The sequence below is a fragment of the Aquarana catesbeiana genome, linkage group LG03, assembly GCF_042186555.1.
Source record: "Aquarana catesbeiana isolate 2022-GZ linkage group LG03, ASM4218655v1, whole genome shotgun sequence".
Classification (NCBI taxonomy): domain Eukaryota; kingdom Metazoa; phylum Chordata; class Amphibia; order Anura; family Ranidae; genus Aquarana; species Aquarana catesbeiana.
In genome coordinates, this window is record NC_133326.1 from 75,538,623 (window position 1) to 75,558,492 (window position 19,870).

Genomic DNA, 19,870 nt, shown 5'->3' on the forward strand with positions numbered 1-19,870 from the left:
GCCACACATCAGTGTCACCCATAAGTACCCATCAGTGCCACCCATATGTACCAATCAATGCCACCTACGAGTGCCCATCAGTGCCGCCTACGAGTATCCATCAGTGCCGCCTATGAGTACCCATTAGTGACGCCTATGAGTGCCCATCGGTGCCGCCTATGAGTGCCCATCGGTGCCGCCTATGAGTGCCCATCGGTGCCACCTATGAGTGCCCATCGGTGCCGCATACCAGTGCCACCTATCAGTGCCCATCAGTGCCGTCATATCAGTGCCCGTCAATGCAGCCATATCAGTGCCCGTCAATGCAGCCATATCAGTGCCTGTCATTGAAGTAGAAAACGTGCTTATTTACAAAAAATTTTAACAGAAACAAAGAAAAACTTGTTTGTTTTTTTTTCGAAATTTTCGGTCTTTTTTTATTTGTTGTGCAAAAAAAAAAAAAAAACGCAGAGGTGATCAAATACCACCAAAAGAAAGCTCTATTTGTGGGAACAAAATGATAAAAAATTTGTTTGGGTACAGTGTAGCATGTCCACGCAATTGTCATTCAAATTGCGACAGCGCTGAAAGCTGAAAATTGGCCTGGGCGGGAAGGTGTCTAAGTGCCCGGTATTGAAGTGGTTAAACTTGACTAGTGACATACAGGAGAAACTAAACTGGTCATCCCAATGGAGAAATTTGTACTGGAACACCTACTGTGTATCCATTATTGTTGCATAGGATTGCATTATAAAATTATGATCTTAATGCGGACATCTAGTGGCAACTGTGTTAACCTTGTTATTTCTGGATTTGTCAATGGTATATGCCAGCTCCCCTATCTGTTGGGGCTAATAAGTTTAGTCTTTTAGATAGACCCTGCCTTCTCCTTGTTTCTTCAGAGAGCTGCTAGCCTTCACAGCAGGCATAAGGATGAGAAGATCATTGTCACTTTACACTTCAAATGATAGGTGAACCTTGCATCTACTCCGCTTTAATTCAACCTAGTTTTACTTAAGTGTCTGTGCCTTATTGGAGAGTTAAGCTGTCTGTCAAGGTAGGATGAACCAAGGTCACTGCATAAAGCAAAAAAACTGAAACAGAATACACTTGCAGAAAAAATATTTGTAATACTTTAAAATAATTTTGTTGCTTTGCAGACTGAAATGAAGACATTTTGTTTTATACAGTATTACTTAGACCTTATTACTTAGAAGTGAAAGACAGACACACCAACATGTCAGAAAAAAATTAAAAATTCAAAAATCGCCGAGTTGGAAAAAAGATCACTCACTTGTGTCAGTATTTTGTTGAACCACCTTTTGCGTTAAAGTGATTGTAAAGTCTTGTTTTTTTTTCCCTCTAAAAATAACAAACATGTTGTACTTACCGGCTCTGTTACAGTGGATTTGCACAGAGCAGCCTGGATCCTCCTCTTCTCTGGTTCCTCTTTGGCTCTCCTGGCTCCTCCCAGTGTCCCCACAACAAGCAGTGTCGAGTGCCCCCACAACAAGCAGCTTGCTACGGGGGCCCCTGAGCTGAGTCACAGTTCCCTGTGCTCATTCATACAGTCATGGAGCCCTGATTAAGACCCGCTCCATCTCACTCCTGATTGGCTGACTTTGACTGACAGCAGTGTGAGCCAATGGCGCCACTGCTGTGTCTCAGCCAATTAGGAGGAGAGTCCCAGATGGCCGAGGAACTCATGGATATCGCTGGAGAGAGATGGGGCTCAGGTAAGTATCTGTGGGGTGCTGGGGCGGCTACTGCACACAGAAGGCTTTTTATCTTAAAAACCTTCTTACTTTACAACGCCTTTAATTACAGCCTTTAATCTGTTGGGATATGTCTCTACTAACTTTGCACATCTAGACTTTGCAATATTTGCAAACGGTGACCGTTTGTGGACTGCAGTCTTCAAGTCATTCCACAGATTTTCAATGGGGTTTAGGTCTGGGCTCTGACTAGGCCATGAAAGGACATTCACCTTTTTCTTCTTCAACCACTGTGTGGTAATTTTTGCTGTGTGTCATGTTGGAAGGTAAACCTTTCACCCATCGACAACTTTCTGGCAGGGGGCAGATTTTCCTCAAGAATTTGACAGCATTTTGCCCCAACCATTTTCCTTCTATCCTGAAAAGTGCTCTAGTCCCTGCTGCAGAGAAACACCTCCATAACAGGATATTACCACCTCCATGCTTTACTGTAGGAATGGTGTTACTTGGATGGTGAGCTGTATTGAATTCCCACCAGACATATTGTTTGGTCTTGAGGCCAAATAATTCAAACTTTAGTCTCATCTGACCATAATACCATGTGGCCTCAGACTATTTAAGGTGCGTTTTAGGCCAAGCTCACCCGTGACTGTATGTGGCCTTTGAGGAGTGTCTTTTCTTGCAACCCTCCCATACAAGCCACATTTGTGGAGAATATTGTTGTCACATGCACACAATGACTACTCTGTCATAAATTCCTGCAACTGCTTCAAAGTTGCTGTAGGCCTCTTGGTAGCCTCTCTGACCAGTTTCCTCCTGACACTTTCACCCAGTTCAGAGAAACATCTTGATCCAGGGAGGGTCTGTGTTGTACCAAATACCTTGCACTTCTTAATAACAGACTTCACTGTGCTTCCAGGCATTGACAAAGCCTTTTTTGTATCCATCTCCTGACTTGTGCTTGTCCACAACCTAATCCCAGAGATCTTATGACAGTGCCGTGCCACCCATAGTTGATTGTTTGCTTCAGTAGCCCTACTAGGAACTAAAATGCTCCAGGAAAGCTCTTTTCATGCTGAGCTAATCAAAATGACAACAGCTGACCACAGTTAAAAGTCAAAGGGCTTTGTGTGCCATTGAGAAGGTGTTTAGCTACACATGATTGAGTTTACAAGTCCTTTTTTAGGAGGGAGGTGATCCTTTTTCTAACTTCGTGATTCTGTTTTTGAATTTTATTTTTCTGACATGTTGGTGTTCTATCTTTCACTTGAATGTTATAAGTTGAACTGAGTAAACACAGCTGGATAACACAAAAACTGTCTTTATTTCAGGATGCAAAGCAACAAAATGATTATTTTAAAGGGGGTGATTCTTTTCTTTACCCACTGTAGGGGTCGATTGGAATGAACCACAGTGCCTAGCAAGGAGAAGTATTATCAGACACGCAGAAGTGTTCGATATCCGCGGTACGGGGAGATTTTTAAGAAAGCAATGTTTCACTACACTGTCTATCAAATAGATAAAAGGCTTCTTCTTTTACAGTAGGCAGCTGTAAATTCTCCTGGCAACAGGCTTGATCTGTGAGGCAGAACAGTAAAGGACAGTCACTACACTGTACTACTTGTATGCAGGAAGCACAACCTGCAAAAAAAGAAGAAAAGAAAATATGGCTGTCCCCTAACATATGTACATTTAGTATACTGATGTTTTAGATAAATACCCTCTAGGAAGCATTTGGAGGAGGTGTTAGCAGCCTGGAAAGCAGAAAATACTGGGACACACACACACACACACACACACACACACACACACACACACACACACAATTAACTGAAAGGCTTGAATTTTCATAATTATCAATGCATAGTTATCAGGATGAATACAGCACCAGAATCATCAGGAAATTAAGCCATTTAAGCCACCTACCATTCATGTTTTCAGCTCTTTGGCTTTACAAACTGCTAAGAGGTACTACACTAGAGAAAAGAGGAAAATCCACTACATAAAAAGCCATTTTCTCTAAAATAAACACGCTTTCCAAATAACTTCAGAAGAATACGACTATGATTAAATCGGGTCTCTTGTGAAATCAATACATGTTGTACATACAAAAAAAAAGGATATTTTTCTGCCAAATCTGCTATTTTCCCAACCAAGGCGATTATTGCATATTCATCCTTGCTTTCTTTCAAATATTCTAACATTTTCTGTACAATAACGGTGACATTCTGTTCATTTGTAATTCGATAGAGGAGTTCCAGTGTCTGTATGAAAGAAAAAAAATGAAAAGAACTTTGAAATAGGAGAACGGGCTCCCTCCAGAGCACATGCAAGACTTGAGCATTCTGTTACTATCAGGTGTTAAAGCGGGAGTCCGGCGACCTTTTTTTTTTTTTTTTTTTAGGTCATTGAGACACTTTGCTAATCCCAAAATAATACTCAGTTTGGGTGTAATATTTCTGCCTCTGTCTGTTTTCGTACTGAAGAATAACTTAAAAAATGTGATGCTGGCTGTTTCTATCTTGCTTGTGGGCATGTGAAGCCCACAAGCATTGATTTCCTGGATGCGGTGAATGCTGTTCATTCACAGCTTGTTCACGCGCATGATCATTGTTTCCGCAGTGAATCTTGGGAATCCTGACACTAAGCTCCCAGGGGACAGTGCGGCGCTGGGGAAAGGCAATAAACACGCCTACTCCCATGGGAGGAGAGACAGGAAGTGCCACAATCAAGTACAATATAAAGGTATTTACAGCGATAAAAAAAAATTTTGTGCGGCATTTGAACATCTATGCAATTAACTTAAGGGGGTAAGATTAAGTTAAAAATTTGAGTGGAACCCCGCTTTAATTCAATGTAAACAGGGAAACAAAGTAACTGCATGTTAAACTGGACAGCACATACTGAAACAGAAACAACTTTAAATGAATGGCAAGAACTAATAAATTATGTCCTTCTGTAATATACTGTACATATACAACCCCAATTCCAAACCCATATTTTATGCACAATATAAAATATATGAAGTCTTTAAACTGATAAAATGTACCATTGAAAAAATAAGGTCCTTTTGAAATTGATAGCAGCAACAAGTCTCAAAAAGTTGAGACAGGGCAATAAAAAGCTGACAAAGTAAGTGGTACTAACAAGGAAGCGCTTGAAGTACATTTTGAAACGAAATTAGGTTAATTGGCAAGAGGCCAGTTACATGATTGGGTATACAAAAGGCATCCTAGAGAGGTAGGCAGGCCATACACGGTGAACACTTTTTAGTGATAATCGCAAGAGAATCCAGCACGCTGGTTCTACTCTACCCTACTCTACTTGGATTGATTAACTTGGTACATTCAGCCTGCCAATTAACGGTTCAATTTTGAACCGTGTAAGGTCATCCTAAGAGAAATAAGATGGTCAGAGATTCACCAACCTGTGAAAAGCTGCGTCTAAAAATTGTGGAACAATATCAAAATATTGTTGGGTAATGGCTATGTTTACCACAGTGTAGGATCAGCTTTTTATTTAACAACACTGTAAACGTCTAGGAACTGAGGAGACCAGTTTTGGCAGAAGAATGTTGTCCCATTCTTAAATGAACATTTGCCGCTCTTTTCTGTGTTACAAACAGTGCAAATGTTGCAGAGCAGGCACTGGCATTGCAATCTTAAAAATATTGTTAATATTTACTATAAGCTATGCAATTGGTCATCTAGATACTGTAATTGCTTCCTTGGGGTATGCTTTACTTCTACTTTAAAATATGGTAAAATAAAGAGAGACCAAAGTGTGCAGACTTTGTCTTTAAACAATATTTGAATGTCTCCTTTTCGTTGTATGTACTGTAAATATATATTTTTTTTAAATAGACTTGCAACAAGGCCTTTTCTGAACCCCACTCCTATCTTCCAAGCCCATTTGTTGGTATACATTGTTCTGGGTCATGAATTTGCATAAAACTAGTGTATAAAATATGGCTGTCGTTCACAGCTTCATTTCCTAAAGTGCACAGAGAAAATAAAACTGCTTAGTAGCAAATGACACAGAAATAGTCCTATTTCCCTTTGTCTTCATTTCATGATTCACTGCCTAAATGTTCTTTGTGGACTGAACAAATGGCTAACAGCAGCATAAGTGTGTATATCTATAGATGCCCTGGCAGAAGCTTCCAGCAGAGAACAGTGCAAATGCAGATACTTTTAAAGTAATCGCATGTTTTATTGTGACACAAAGTGCATGCAGTTTCACAGGCGACTCCTCTTTGTCCAGCTCCCCACAATTTAACACCCAATTAGAATAAATAAAGTGGTGAGAATGCTACAATACACCAGCAAAACTTCTAAGTAGTTCAGCCAATGTATCTATACACCTATCTGTGGTTTGAGATTATACTGGAGAATAAAAATAAAAAAAAAGTAAAATATATACCCGCGGTTTGCACAACCAAACAAAAATAACATCAAAATGAATGCCAAGTAGAACAACCCAAATATTGTGATAAATTGGTACTCCACCCAAAAGGGGGGAAGTTCGCTTTAAAGCCCCCTACCCCCTCCTCTTTCAAAAATGGCATTTTGGGGGGGTACCTGATTTTGACATGCTTAGGTGATAGAAGCGGAAGTTCTCATCCTGCCTCCCTCCTCACAGTCTTCTGGGACACGTTACAGGTCCCAGAAGACTGGGACCTTTCACAATGCACAGCACAACTCGTTGCCCACAGTTAAGATGCCAGCGCCAGGAACCCGAAGCCTAATGAAGAACTAGCCCGCGTAAGGGCGGCGCTGGATCATGTGACATGTGAGTATCTGTTTATTATAGGTCAGCAGCTACCTGGTAATAGGTCAGTAACATGACTGGGTATAAAAAGATGGGCAGAGGTTTACCAATCTGTGAAAAGCTGCGTCTAAAAATTGTCAAACAATTTCAAAATTATGTTTCTGAACATAAAATTTTAAAGACTTTAAATATATCATCATCATCTTCTATAGTATAGAAGATCATCAAAAGATTCAGAGAATCTGGAGAAATCTCTGTGTGCAAGGGGCATTGTCATATTAACCTTCTATGAGGAGGTGAGTTGCCATCTAGATAAAGGAAGGCCCGTAGACGTGGTGTATCTGGATTTTGCAAAAGCATTTGACACAGTTCCCCATAAACGTTTACAAAATAAGGTCTGTTGACATGGACCATAGGGTGAGTACATGGATTGAAAACTGACTACAAAGGCGAGTTCAGAGGGTGGTGATAAATGGGGAGTACTCGGAATGGTCAGAGGTGGGTAGCGGGGTCCCCCAGGGTTCTGTGCTGGGACCAATCCTATTTATTTGTTCATAAACGACCTGGAGGATGGGGTGAACAGTTCAATCTCTGTATTTGAAGACGATACTAAACTAAGCAGGGCAATAACTTCTCCGCAGGATGTGGAAACCTTGCAAAAAGATCTGAACAAATTAATGGGATGGGCAACTACATGGCAAATGAGGTTTAATGTAGAAAAATTTTAAATGATGCATTTGGGTGGAAAAATATGAATGCAATCTATACACTGGGGGGAGAACCTCTGGGGGAATCTAGGATGGAAAAGGACCTGGGGGTCCTAGTAGATGACAGGCTCAGCAAGGGCATGCTATGCCAAGCTGCTGCTAACAAAGCAAACAGAATATTGGCATGCATTAATAACTATACCTGCAAAAGGGCCCAGCATGAAGTGATCTAGCAGGACTTAAAAACAGAGTTCCACCCAAAAGTGGAATTTCCTCTCTCTCATCTCTCTTATCTTCTTATTAACAGGGTACCTATTTTTGACAGGACTCTGTCCCCACTTCCATTGGACCTCGTCGCGGGCTAGGTACGTCAGAATTTCGGCCCCCCTTCTCCTCCTTCCCCATTCTTTGCATGAAGGTAAAAAACCTTCTCTGTGCAGCAGGCCCCCCAACCCCCCTAATATTTACCTACCCCATTTTGATCCACGGGACTCTCACTCATTGGCTGAGGCAGCAGCGTGAGCTATTGACTGCTGTCAATCACAGCCAGTGAAGAAACAAAGGGACGGGGCCGAGCCACGGCTCTGTGTGTAAATGGATCCACAGAGCAGCTGCTCTGGAGCGAGCCTGCCTGGGTGCCCCCACAGCAAGCTGCTTTCTCTGGGGGAACTCGGCAGGAGGAAGGGGCCTGGAGCGCCACCGGGGGACCCAAGAAGAGGAGGATCTGTGCAAAACCACTGCACAGAGCAGGTAAGTATAACATGTTTGTTATTTAACCACTTAAATATTGGGCCTATTCTGGCACACCTCTCCTACATGTAAAAATCATAATTTTTTGCTAGAAAAATTACTCAGAACCCCATAACATTATATATGTTTTTTAGCAAACACCCTAGGGAATAAAATGACGGTCGTTACAACTTTTTATCTCGCACGGTATTTGCGCAACAATTTTTCAAATGCGTTTTTTTCTGGGAAAAAAAAAAAGTTTCATAAATTAAAAAATAGAATTTTTATAACCGCTTACCTGTAAAATCCCTTTTTTCTTCTAAAAGTGATAAAAAAAAAAAAAAAAAATGTAAAGGAGAAAGTGTAAAAATAAAGTAAAACAAACAATAAAAAAAAAATATATATTTTAAACCGCTTCTGTCCCCGGCTCAGAAGCGAACACACATGTAAGTCCCGTCCACATATGTAAACGCCGTTCAAACCACACATGTGAGGTATTGCAGTGTGCGTTAGAGCGTGAGGAAATAATTCTAGCACGAGACCACCTCTGTAACACTAAACTGGTAACCTGTAAAAAAAATTTAAAGCGTCGCATATGGAGATTTTTTAAGTACTGAAGTTTTGGCACCAACAAAAGTAGGGTACAAATCAGACCTGAGGACCTATACTGCTGCCTGCAGCACACTGCGCCCAAAGGGGATATCCTCATGCCTTCTTACATCCACCTTATAGGATCTGGTGAATGTATGGACTGAAGACCAAGTTGCGGCCTTGCAGATTTGAGCCATGGAGGCTTGGTGATGCACTGCCCATGAAGCACTAACAGCCTTGGTAGAGTGCGCTTTGATTTGAAAAGGTGGAACTTTCCTCTTCAAACCATAAGCTTGAATAATTACTTGCCGAATCCATTTGACAATAGTGGATTTCGACGCTGCCTGTCCTTTCCTAAGACCTTCAGGCAACACAAACAAAACATCTGTTTTCCGAATCTGAGCAGTCGCCTTCAAATAGATTTTGACTGCTCTCACTACATCCAAAGAATGTAGTGACTTTTCTTCCATAGAACAGGGCTCTGGAAAAAATGAAGGTACAACAATATCATGGTTTAGATGAAAACCTGAAACCACCTAGGGCAGAAAGCTAGGATGAGGACGCAATACTATTCTATCCTTGTGAATGATTAAATATGGCTCTTTACAAGAAAGAGCCGCCAACTCCGATACCCTTCTTGCAGAAGATATGGCTACCAGAAAAACTAGTTTCCTTGTCAAAAGGACCAAGGGAATATGTCGCATCGGCTCAAAAGGCTGTTTCTGTAATGCTGACAGAACTAAATTCAAATCCCAAGGGTTCAGGGGTGCTCTAACCGGTGGATTAAGCCGCGTTACCCCCTGTATAAAGCTTTGGACCAAAGAATGCAAAGCAATTTGACGTTGAAATAATACCGACAAGGCCGAGACCTGGCCCTTGATAGTTTCAAGGCTAGTTTCATTTCTAACCCCATTTGCAGAAAAGCAAGAATTCTACCTATGACATACTTTCTAGGATACCAACCCCTGGATTCACACCAAGAGACATATGCCTTCCAGACTCTATAATAAATGACTCTGGAGGCTGGCTTCCTTGCATTAATCAAAGTAGATATCACTGAGCCTGAAAGACCACGATTCTTCAGAATGTGGGTTTCAATAGCCAAGCCGTTAAATTTAGCGTTTGTAAAGTAGGATGGAACACTGGTCTCTGCGATAGCAGGTCTGGACGTGGTGATAGGGGCCATGGGGTCTCTACCACCATCTTTACTATTTCTGCATACCAAGATCTTCTGGGCCACAAGAACTACCGACTTCCTTTCCCGCTTGATCCTGCGAAGAAGTCCAGGTAGCAGCAGAATAGGAGGGAATGCATAAATCAGTGAGAACTGATCCCACGGGGTCACCAACGCATCTGTTCCGCATGCGAGTTGATCCCTTGTTCTTGACACAAAGTTGGCGACTTTGTTGTTGAACCTGAATGCAAACAGAGTTACGTTACGGGATCCCCCATCTTTGGCATATAGCCAGTAAGATGTCGGGGTGAAGGGACCATTCCCCCGTGAACAACTGCTGGCGACTTAAGTAGTCCGCCTGCCAGTACTCTACCCCTGGAATGAAGACTGCCAATATGCGCGGCACATGGCTTTCTGCCCAGTTTAGGATATGGTTTACCTCTGCCTGGGCTGCCTGACTTCTGGTGTCCCCTTGGTGATTGTTATAAGCCACTGCTGTGGCATTATCGGATTGAATCCTGACAGGAGAATCCCCCAACCTGAATGTCCAGGCCTTTAGGGCTAGGTACGCTGCCCGAATCTCTAGAATGTTGATGGGCAAGGTCCTTTCGGTTCTGGACCATTTCCCTTGGACAGACGCCTCTTCCAGGACTGCTCCCCAACCTGAGGCTGGCATCTGTTATCAACTTCCAGGTAACTGGTAAGAAGAAGGCGCACTTTTGGCGACAAACGCATCGGAAAATCTAGTGCCTGGACCTTCCTGTTCCATGCAGACAGGATACTGTTTTGCAGCAGTCTCGAATGAAACTGAGCATAGGGAACTGCTTCGAATGAAGCCACCATCTTCCCCAACAACCTCATACAAAGATGAATTTGCCCTGACCACCTGAACCAGCTCCCTTATGGCGCTGATCTTGCCTGGGGTAAAAATACCCTCTTCTGGGCTGTATCTATAACCAGACTCAAGTACTCTAATCTTCTTACTGGCTTTAAAGAACATTTCTCTAGGTTGAGGACCCAACCTAGGTATTCCGGGTAGTTGACTGTGGTGACCACACTTTGGTCCAAGTGGGCTACCGACCGATCTATCAAGAGCAGGTCATCTAGGTAAGCTATTATCGTTATACCTTGAGTCCTTAATCTGGCCAGAGGAAGGGCCAGAAGTTTTGTAAACATCCGAGGTGCATTAGCCAGACCAAAAGGCAAGGCTACAACCTGAAAATGAAGTTTTTCTACTTCGAAACATACATATTTCTGGTGAGCGGGGAAAACAGGTACATGCATCCTTGATGTCAATTGATGCCAGAAATTCTCCTCCTTATAGGATGGAGACTACTAATCGGATTGATTCCATGCGAAAAGAACAAATTTTTTAGGAACCGGTTTAGATCTTTGAGACCTAGAATGGGTCTGACACCTCCATTTGGTTTTGGCACCATGAAAAGGTTTGAATAAAACCCCAACCCCTGCTCTTCCATGGGGACCACCATGATCAATTTTTGCGACAAAAGGCGGTCTAACGCTAGAGAGACTTGTTTTTCTCTGGATCTTTGGGGACATTTGACCTGAGGAAATGAGGAGACGGGAATACTCTGAAATACTCTGAAAGTTTGTAACCTAGAGCTACTGTGGAGACCACCTATCTGTCTCGAAATTCTTCCTGCCAGACCCTTGAGAACTACAGAACGAACGAGCGGGGGTGCCCCTTCATAAAGAGGCTTTAGCATTCTGTCTTGTGGGTTTCCTCCCCCAGGACTTCTTTTGTCCCTGAGGTTGACCCGAGGATTACCTCTTGAACCCGACGGTGGAGGCCGTTGGGACTGCCTGGAGGCTGATGCCCCTGGCATTGGAGAAAGAGCCCATTTAAATGAGGGACGTTTACTCTTTTTCTTAACTAACAAAAGGGTACTTTTCTCACTTGATATTTTTTATATATATTTGTCCAAATCATCCCCAAACAGCTTTTCACAGCAGAAATCGAGCATTTTTGCATGGCGCTTTGGCTGACCAACTTTTCAACCATGGGATTCTACGCACATGCACCAACCCAAGCGTAAGGCGAGAGGTTTGAAGAATAGAATCTCTGATTGCGTCAATTGCAAAACTCAAAGCCACTGGCAGCTCGGCTAACTCCTGGGCCTGCTGTTCAGGGAAAACCTTGAGCACCTGTTTCAAAATGGTCTCTCAAGGATTGACATACCCCTATTGCCGCCACTGCAGGTTGAGCTACTGAATCTGCCAGGGAAAAAATGTTTTTCAACAGGAATTCCAATTTTTTATCAGTTGGATCCCTAAGCATTTGCGCATTGTCAACCGGACAAGTCAAACTTTTATTCACAGAGGATATAGCAGCGTCAATTGCTGGTATACTCCACATCTTAGTAAATTTTTCCTCCATAGGATAACGTGTTGACAACTTTTTAGGAGGGAAAAAATGCTTATCTGGGTGATCCCACTCAGAATACATAAGCTTTTCCAGCAATGAATGGACAGGAAAGGCACACAAAGCTTGAGGAGGCTTTAGTGAACCCAAACAAGAAGTAGGCTCTTCAACCAACTCAGTTAAGGGTAGCTTAAATGTGGAGCGGACCATTTCAGTAAGAGAATGCAAAGGTCCTTCCCCACTTGATCCCGCAGAAGAGTCAGTAAGTCAGTCGGATCCCATCAGTCTCTTTACAGTCCCCTGAGGGGGATTCTTCCCTCTCCCACTGTTCCTCTGTTTGAGGATCCTGGGTGGTAGAAAGGGACCTAATGTGCTTTCTTCCACTCTGTGAAGATGCGATTAAAGCCGCTAACCTTTCGCCCCAATCCACTCATAGCTGAGGAGAAAACCTCCTCAGTTATATAGACAGGGGCTGAAGTGTCGGAAGCAATTGCAGCCCCTGACGACCCCGATGGCTCACTCTGACCAGTCTCCCTAGATCTTTCAGGGGGGGATGGTGTTGCAGAGGGAAGGTCCTTGGGGCCTGAGGGCGACCCCTTTGTGCCCTTGTTTTTTGTGGTATTTGTACTACCCCCTCTGGTCATAATGCTGAGCACAAACGCAGAGGTACTACCAAAAAAATGCACCCACTGCTGAGCAATAGTCCAGCAACTTCTGCTGCTATTAAGCTCAGCCTGATGCTAAGTAAACGTGCCCTGGGAATGCCTGTGTCACCCACACTCACATGCCACCCACAATCACATGCCACCCGTCTGCTCTGTTGCTGTCTTTAGCTGTATGCACCTGAAAAAGGTGCACCTTATAGCTTACACAGCCCCCGCGTTGGGTTTGAACCATGCCGACAAACCCCCTGGAGGGCTGGGGTGGAGGAGAGGAGGAGGAGAGCTGCTGGATGGGGAACCGCCGTAATGGCGGCAGCATCGGGTGCAGCGTGGCATACCACTGACTGAACCATGCTCCCTCTGCCTCCTGGAGAGAAGCTGTCCAGGTGGGGGGACATTCAAAAGCGAAAACCCCCTTTCCCAAGTCTTACCTGGGGCTTGGGCTGGAGGAAGCATGCAGCTTGTGACACAGAGCAAGACTGACAAGCATGGAATCAGATACGTGCTCTTGACAGCCCCCGGTGATGACTATAGGCATGACAACATTTACTTAAAGGAGAAAACCCACAAGAATTAGAAAAATTCCTTAGGAATCTCCCTTACCTTATCCAGCTGCAGAGTTCTGTTGTAACCAGATCCAATCTTCATCACTCACGGTGGGCTCCATTGAAAAACCTTCAGGAACCGGGGCCCCTTTTTAATCGGGGGATCCACACTCCTGGGCCTGTAAAGCACCCCACAAGGAAATATGGCTGAAAAAAAAAATACTGGATCCCGGGGTCCAGCTCTCTAAAAAGAGAAGCGTTATAGGCAAAACCCTGTTTCTTCCAACACTAGACCCGAGTACCATTCAATTCGGCCTGGAAAAGACACTTTGAATGGATCTGGTTGCACAGCTTGCCCCAGCAAAGAATGTTCCAGCGGAGCTCAGCCTAGCACATCTTTACTCGTGACCAACACCGAAGACACTGGCAAAAAAAACTGAGGTACTCCCGTTAAGGGGAGCGGTTATATGAGGAATTGAACTTCCTGTCTATGGTGTGCCAGTGTCCATCACCTGAAGGTGCCCGTAATGTACGATAAAGAATAAAAAACAAAACAGTAAAGTTAGCCTTATTTTTTTGTATACTGTGAAAGATGATGTAACGCCGAGTAAATAAATACCCAACATGTCACGCTTTAAAATTGCGGACACTCATGGAATAGTGCCAAACTTCAGTACTTAAAAAATCTCCATAGGCGACGCTTTAAATTTTTTTACAGGTTATCAGTTTAGCGTTACAGAGAAGGTCTAGTGCTAGAATTGTTTCCTCTTGCTCTAACGTACACGGCAATACCTCACATGTGTGGTTTGAATGGCGTTTACATATGTGGATGGGACTTACGCGTGCGTTCACTTCTGAGCGTGAGCTACCGGGGACAGAGGCAGTTTAAAAAATATATTTTTTTTTATTGTTTACTTTATTTTTACACTTTCTCCTTTACATTTTTTTTTTTGATCACTTTTATTCCTATTACAAGAAATGTAAACATCCCTTGTAATAGGAATGGTGCATGACAGATCCTCTTTATGGAGAGATGCAGGGTCAATAATACCCCACATCTCTCCTCCTGGCTGGAATACATAAGATCAAAAAAAAAAAAAAAAAGGACTATCTTATGCTTACCAGCCATGAACGCACTTTGTTTACAATTGTGGCCCAGAGGCAACGTTATAACGCTGCGCCCAGGCCTCTGATGGTCACAGAGATGACTGGTGACCATTTGGTCACCGGAAATCTCTATGGTCGTCATCCGGCGGCGGACGATTCATTCTCCGGGCCCCCGATGGTGGAACTGCCACTATGATCGTCCTTATGGTGCACAGAATCGCCGGCTGAAAACAAGGATATCTGAATGATGCCTGTAGCTGCAGGCATCATTCAGATATTCCCACTGAAATTCAAAGATGTCATATGATGGCCTTGGGCTGGAAGTGGTTAAAAAAAAAAAAAACACACAAACACACCACAAGCCTTTACTATAGCTTTAATTTTCTGACTAATGTTCCACATAAAGCTCTATCATGCAAAAGAAGAAGCCATATCTGACCATGATCCAGGAACACCGTCGTCTGCTCTGGGCCAAAGCTCATTTAAAATATTGTATGTCAGGCAATTAGAATACTGACATTCTTTTTGGCAACCATGGATGGCGCTTCCTCCAGACAAAAGAGGAGAGGGTCCTTCTAGCTTGTTATCAGCACTCCGTTCAAAAGCCTGTATCTCTGATGGTATTGGAGTACATTAATGTGTATGGAATTTGAAGCTTGCACAGTTGGAAAGGTACCATCAATGATGAAAGATATTTCCAGGTGTAAGAGCAGCGGAAGCTCCCATCCACAAGACATTTTTTTTTCAAGGAAGGCCTTACATATTTGATCAGGACAATGCTAAACTGCATAATGCATCTTTGACAACAGAATGGCTTAGAAGCAGAAGAGTTCGAGGGCTTAACTGGCCTGCCTACAGTCCAGACCTTTAAACAAACGAAAATATTTAGCGCATCTTGAAATGAAAAATACGTCAAAAGACGACCCAAGACAATAATGGGACAACATTCCTCTCCCAAAACTCCAGTAACTGGTCTCCTCAGTTCCCAGACATTTACAGAGTGTTGTTAAAAGAAGAAGGGATGCTACACCGTGGTAAACATGGCCCTGTTCCAACTGTTTTAAGATGTGTTGCTGCCATCAATTTAAAGATTTGATATGGTTTTCTATTGTGAAATATGAATTTGAGATTGCATTCTATTTTTATGTACATTTTACATAGTGCCCCATCTAAATCAGTTTGGTATCTATTGAATAGTTCTCATCTTTTGTATAATTATTTTTGTCCAAGATTTGCTTTCTAAATATGCCTCCTAAAGCAGAACTAAAAGGCAAAACTTTTTTTAGTTTTGGATAGTTGTTTTAACTTTGGATAGTAATGCCCGGTACACACGATCAGAAAATCGTACGAAAAATTCAGACTTCGAAGCGATCGTATGATAATCTGATCGTTAGTACAGAGCTTTCGAGAGCCGATCAGGACAGTTCATCCAAAATTACTTGATCGGACATGCACAAAATGTTTTTTTATCGTACGATGCTAGAGCTTATGGTTTTCGTTTAATCAGTACAGCTGTTGTTCGAAAATGCAATACAACACATGACATCACTTCCGAATCTTTATTCTCTGTCATACGAGAATTTTCGTGACTTTAGTAAACTCATCAGATTCGATCTGAGATTATCATGCAAAAAAAAAAAACAGAAAAAACAAAAAACAAACAGATGATCATTCGTCCGATAATCTCAGTGTATACCGGGCATTTTTTCCTGCCAGTAAATACCTTATACAGTCCACTTCCCGTTTCTTGTCTGGTCATTAGCCTAGGCTTATGACACCATGCACAGCACTCACTTTTGTGAGAGTTTGCCAGGAAGGAAGGGGGATGAGTCATAAGAGGGCCAATGAAAACTGCAGGGCTGCAGAGCTGGAGGTGTGTGTCTGTGTAAATCCAGGAAGTGAACAGGCAGCAGCTTCAGCCGCCCACAGGTAAAATGGCTGCAGCCAGACTTATTAGGGCAAGATTTCTGCAGCATATTTGGCAAGTACAGAATCGCAGTATACAGTATTTCACAAAAGTGAGTACACCCCTCACATTTGTTGTAAATATTTTATTATATCTTTTCACGTGACAACACTGAAGAAATGACACTTTGCTACAATGTAAAGTAGTGAGTGTACAGCTTGTATAACAGTGTAAATTTGCTGTCCCTCAAAATAACTCACACAGACTTTAATGTCTAAACCGCTGGCAACAAAAGTGAGTACACCCCTAAGTGAAAACATCCAAATTGGGCCCAATTAGACATTTTCCCTCCCCGGTGTCATGTGACTCGTTAGTGTTACAGGGTCTCTGGTGTGAATGGGGAGCAGGTGTGTTAAATTTGGTCTTATCTCTCTCTCTCATACTGGTCACTGGAAGTTCAACGTTGCACCTCATGGCAAAGAACTCTCCGATGATCTGAAAAAAAGAATTGTTGCCCTACATAAAGATGGCCTAGGCTATAAGAAGATTGCCAAGACCCTGAAACTGAGCTGCAGTACGGTGGCCAAGACCATACAGCAGTTTAACAGGAAAGATTCCACTCAGAACAAGCCTTGCAATGGTCGACCAAAGGGGTTGAGTGCATGTGCTCAGCATCATATTCAGAGGTTGTCTTTGGTAAATAGACGTAAGACTGCTGCCAGCATTGCTGCAGAGGTTGAAGGGTCAGCCTGTCAGTGGTCAGACCATACGCCGCACACTGCATCAAATTGGTCTACATGGCTGTAATCCCAGAAGGAAGCCTCTTCTAAAGATGATGCACAAACAGTTTGCTGAAGACAAGCAGGCTAAGGACATGGATTGAGATTTAAGTGAAAAACTCTGCGCCAAACTAATTAGGATAAATGTAAATATATAAATAGATTGCTGCTCCCCTCAAAGAGTGGTGTGCTCCTAATGGTATGTGAAAAACTGAGTGTAGGGGGTGCTATATATAAATAGTGCTTATTAGCTAGTTAGTAATTTTTGTACCAACCAATTAAAAAGTGTATATTTATAATTATAACCGTCTTGCAGTGTCTTCCAACAAAGGTATATAATCCTCCACCAAACTTTTAGAGAGATACTAATACCAATAGTGAAGTGGATAAGTGATCTGCTTACCAGACCAATTTGACTTCTTTCCTAGGAAAGATAGTCAAACTGTGCTTGTGCAGGATAGTGCCTGCTTACATGGATGGGATGGATAAGATAGAGACCTTCTTCCTCAATGGCAAAGGCAGGATATACAAAGAAAGCAAAAGAATATCCATAGCATAATTCCGTTTTTTTATTGTTAAAATCAAAAGTATAAGAAAGTGGCCAAATGGACCCCTTACATTTAAAAGTGCCTATCCCGGCAATGGGGCTGCTGGCTTGTCAGGGGAATGCTGTGTGGAGTCACCTCCGTCTCGCCTCCGTGGATGGCGTGCGTTCCACCGGCTTACACCGACAACCAGCTGGACCGGATATTGCGCAAGTAAAAAATGCGACCAGGTACCGCCTCAACGTACGTTTCGTTGTTTACGTCTTCAGAAAGCGTACCTGGTCACTAATGGGCACGTTTTTTATAGTAAGAGTGATTAGTAGGGGAACTTAGTGCGCAGCCTCAGTCTTGGTCAGGGAACAATAATAGATTTAATCTTCATTACATTGGCAAAGACACCCCAAATAGATGTACTAATAGTAATATTACCTTTATCCCCCACACATAAAAATGTCTGTTAATCTAAAGTTAGACAATAGGTGGTATACCTCTCTCTACATATGATAAACTAGGCGATTCCAGCAGATTCCTCTAGATGGCGGCAAGTATTCCGACCACAATTCGCTGCCTAAAACAGACGCCGCCATAGTCAAGGGTAATGTAACACTATTTATAAGAAGGAGAATAATAATGACATGTGTAAATAAAGAGAAAATATTAAATTGAACTTTAGAAGTTCAAAAACAGTTAAAAAAGGGGGCTAGTTATTGGATCTAAAGCAATTTAGATCCAATTCTATGTTCATTCCCAATGGTTGCATACTTCTCAATTTATAAATCCACCTAGTTTCATTTTTGGAGATTTCTCTTTTCATGTGGGTCCCCCTCCAACGTTTAACTATTTTGACAGTTCCATAAAAGGTACAAAGTGTAGGATCACTATTATGATAGAGTTTAAAATGCCTTGAAACGCTGTGGTTTGGGAAGCCTTTCTTGATGTTTGTTAAGTGTTCATTTATTCTAATTTTTAATTGCCTTATTGCTCTACCTACATATTGGAGGGAACAGGGACATTCCAGCACATAAGTGACGTGGTCTGAATTACACGTGATAAGGGGTTTGATTGTGAAGTTCTCTTTAGTTACTACTGATTGGAACTATGAAACCTTCTTAGATGTTCCTGGTCTCCTAGTCATTCTACAGACTTTGCATCTACTGTAGTGCAAAAATGAAAACTGGACCCATCCAGAAAGGTGGATCATTTTCTAGGGGGGTCTGGTACATTGTGGGCTATCCTATTCCTCAGCCCTGGGGCCCTCCTGTAGATGAATTTAGGTTTGGATGGAATAACGGATGACAAATCCTTATCTTTTAAAAGAATAGGCCAGTGTTTTTTAATTATGGTTTCGACCTGTTTATATTGTCTGTTAAAACCTGATACAAAGGCCATTTCACCCTTGCAATCAGGTTTTGGTTTAGTTACCAGTAGGGATCGTCTATCCACTGCAGATACCTGTGCCAACACTTTGGTCAGGGTGCTCTCTGGGTAGCCCTTTTCCAGGAATCTTCCAGTGAGCACCTCAGCCTGGGTGTAAAAATCGGCATCATTTGCACAATTGCGTTTAAATCTCATGTATTGTCCTTTGGGGACTGCCCCTATCCACTTTGGGTGATGGCAACTATGTGTTGGCACATACCCGTTTTTTATCAGTTACCTTGAAAAAGGTTTTGGTGTCATAACTCCTATGATTTTTTTGTTATCGTCAGGTCCAAAAAGTTGACAGAAATATCACTGTATTCTGCCGTAAACTTTAGACCGTATCGATTATTGTTCATTTGTGTCAGGTAAATTTGAAAACTCGCAACCGACCCCCTCCAAAACAGAATCACGTCATCAATGTTACTTTTTATAAAAGGCTAGTGACCTGTCTCTATTTTTGAAGATGGTTTCAGACTCCCACTTGTTGAGTACTACATTGGCCACACTTGGGGCATAGCGAGCCCCATGGCTACACCCCGTCTGGTTGTAGTACTCATCTCTTGCCCAAAAATAATTATTACTCATAGCTAGCTCTAGGCCTTTAATAAGGAAATTTATTTGGACTTTTTTGAGTTTGGATTCCCTCACTAGTGCCCATTTAAGAGCCTCTAGTGCATCTTTATGTTGAATATTAGTATATAAGGACTCAATATCCACTGTTAACATAATTGTATCTTTTGTAGCTGTCATCTTCTACAGCAGTACAATTAAGTCCCTGCTGTCTTTTAAATATGATGGGCTTTGAGGTAGTAAAGGCTTGAAAAATTAATTGAGGTATTCCCCAAGCCTAGAAAAAAGG

The 19,870-nt window shown here is 42.4% G+C and overlaps 1 protein-coding gene across 2 annotated transcripts in view; it reads right to left on the reverse strand.

Annotated features, from left to right (window-relative positions):
- AP4E1 (adaptor related protein complex 4 subunit epsilon 1) overlaps positions 1-19,870 on the reverse strand; it is a 147,644-nt gene that overhangs the window by 50,159 nt on the left and 77,615 nt on the right. For both annotated transcript variants that reach the window (XM_073618706.1, XM_073618707.1), the window contains exon 11: positions 3,816-3,958. In XM_073618706.1, coding sequence (XP_073474807.1) covers positions 3,816-3,958 — 143 coding nt within the window. The remainder of the gene's footprint in view (positions 1-3,815; positions 3,959-19,870) is intronic.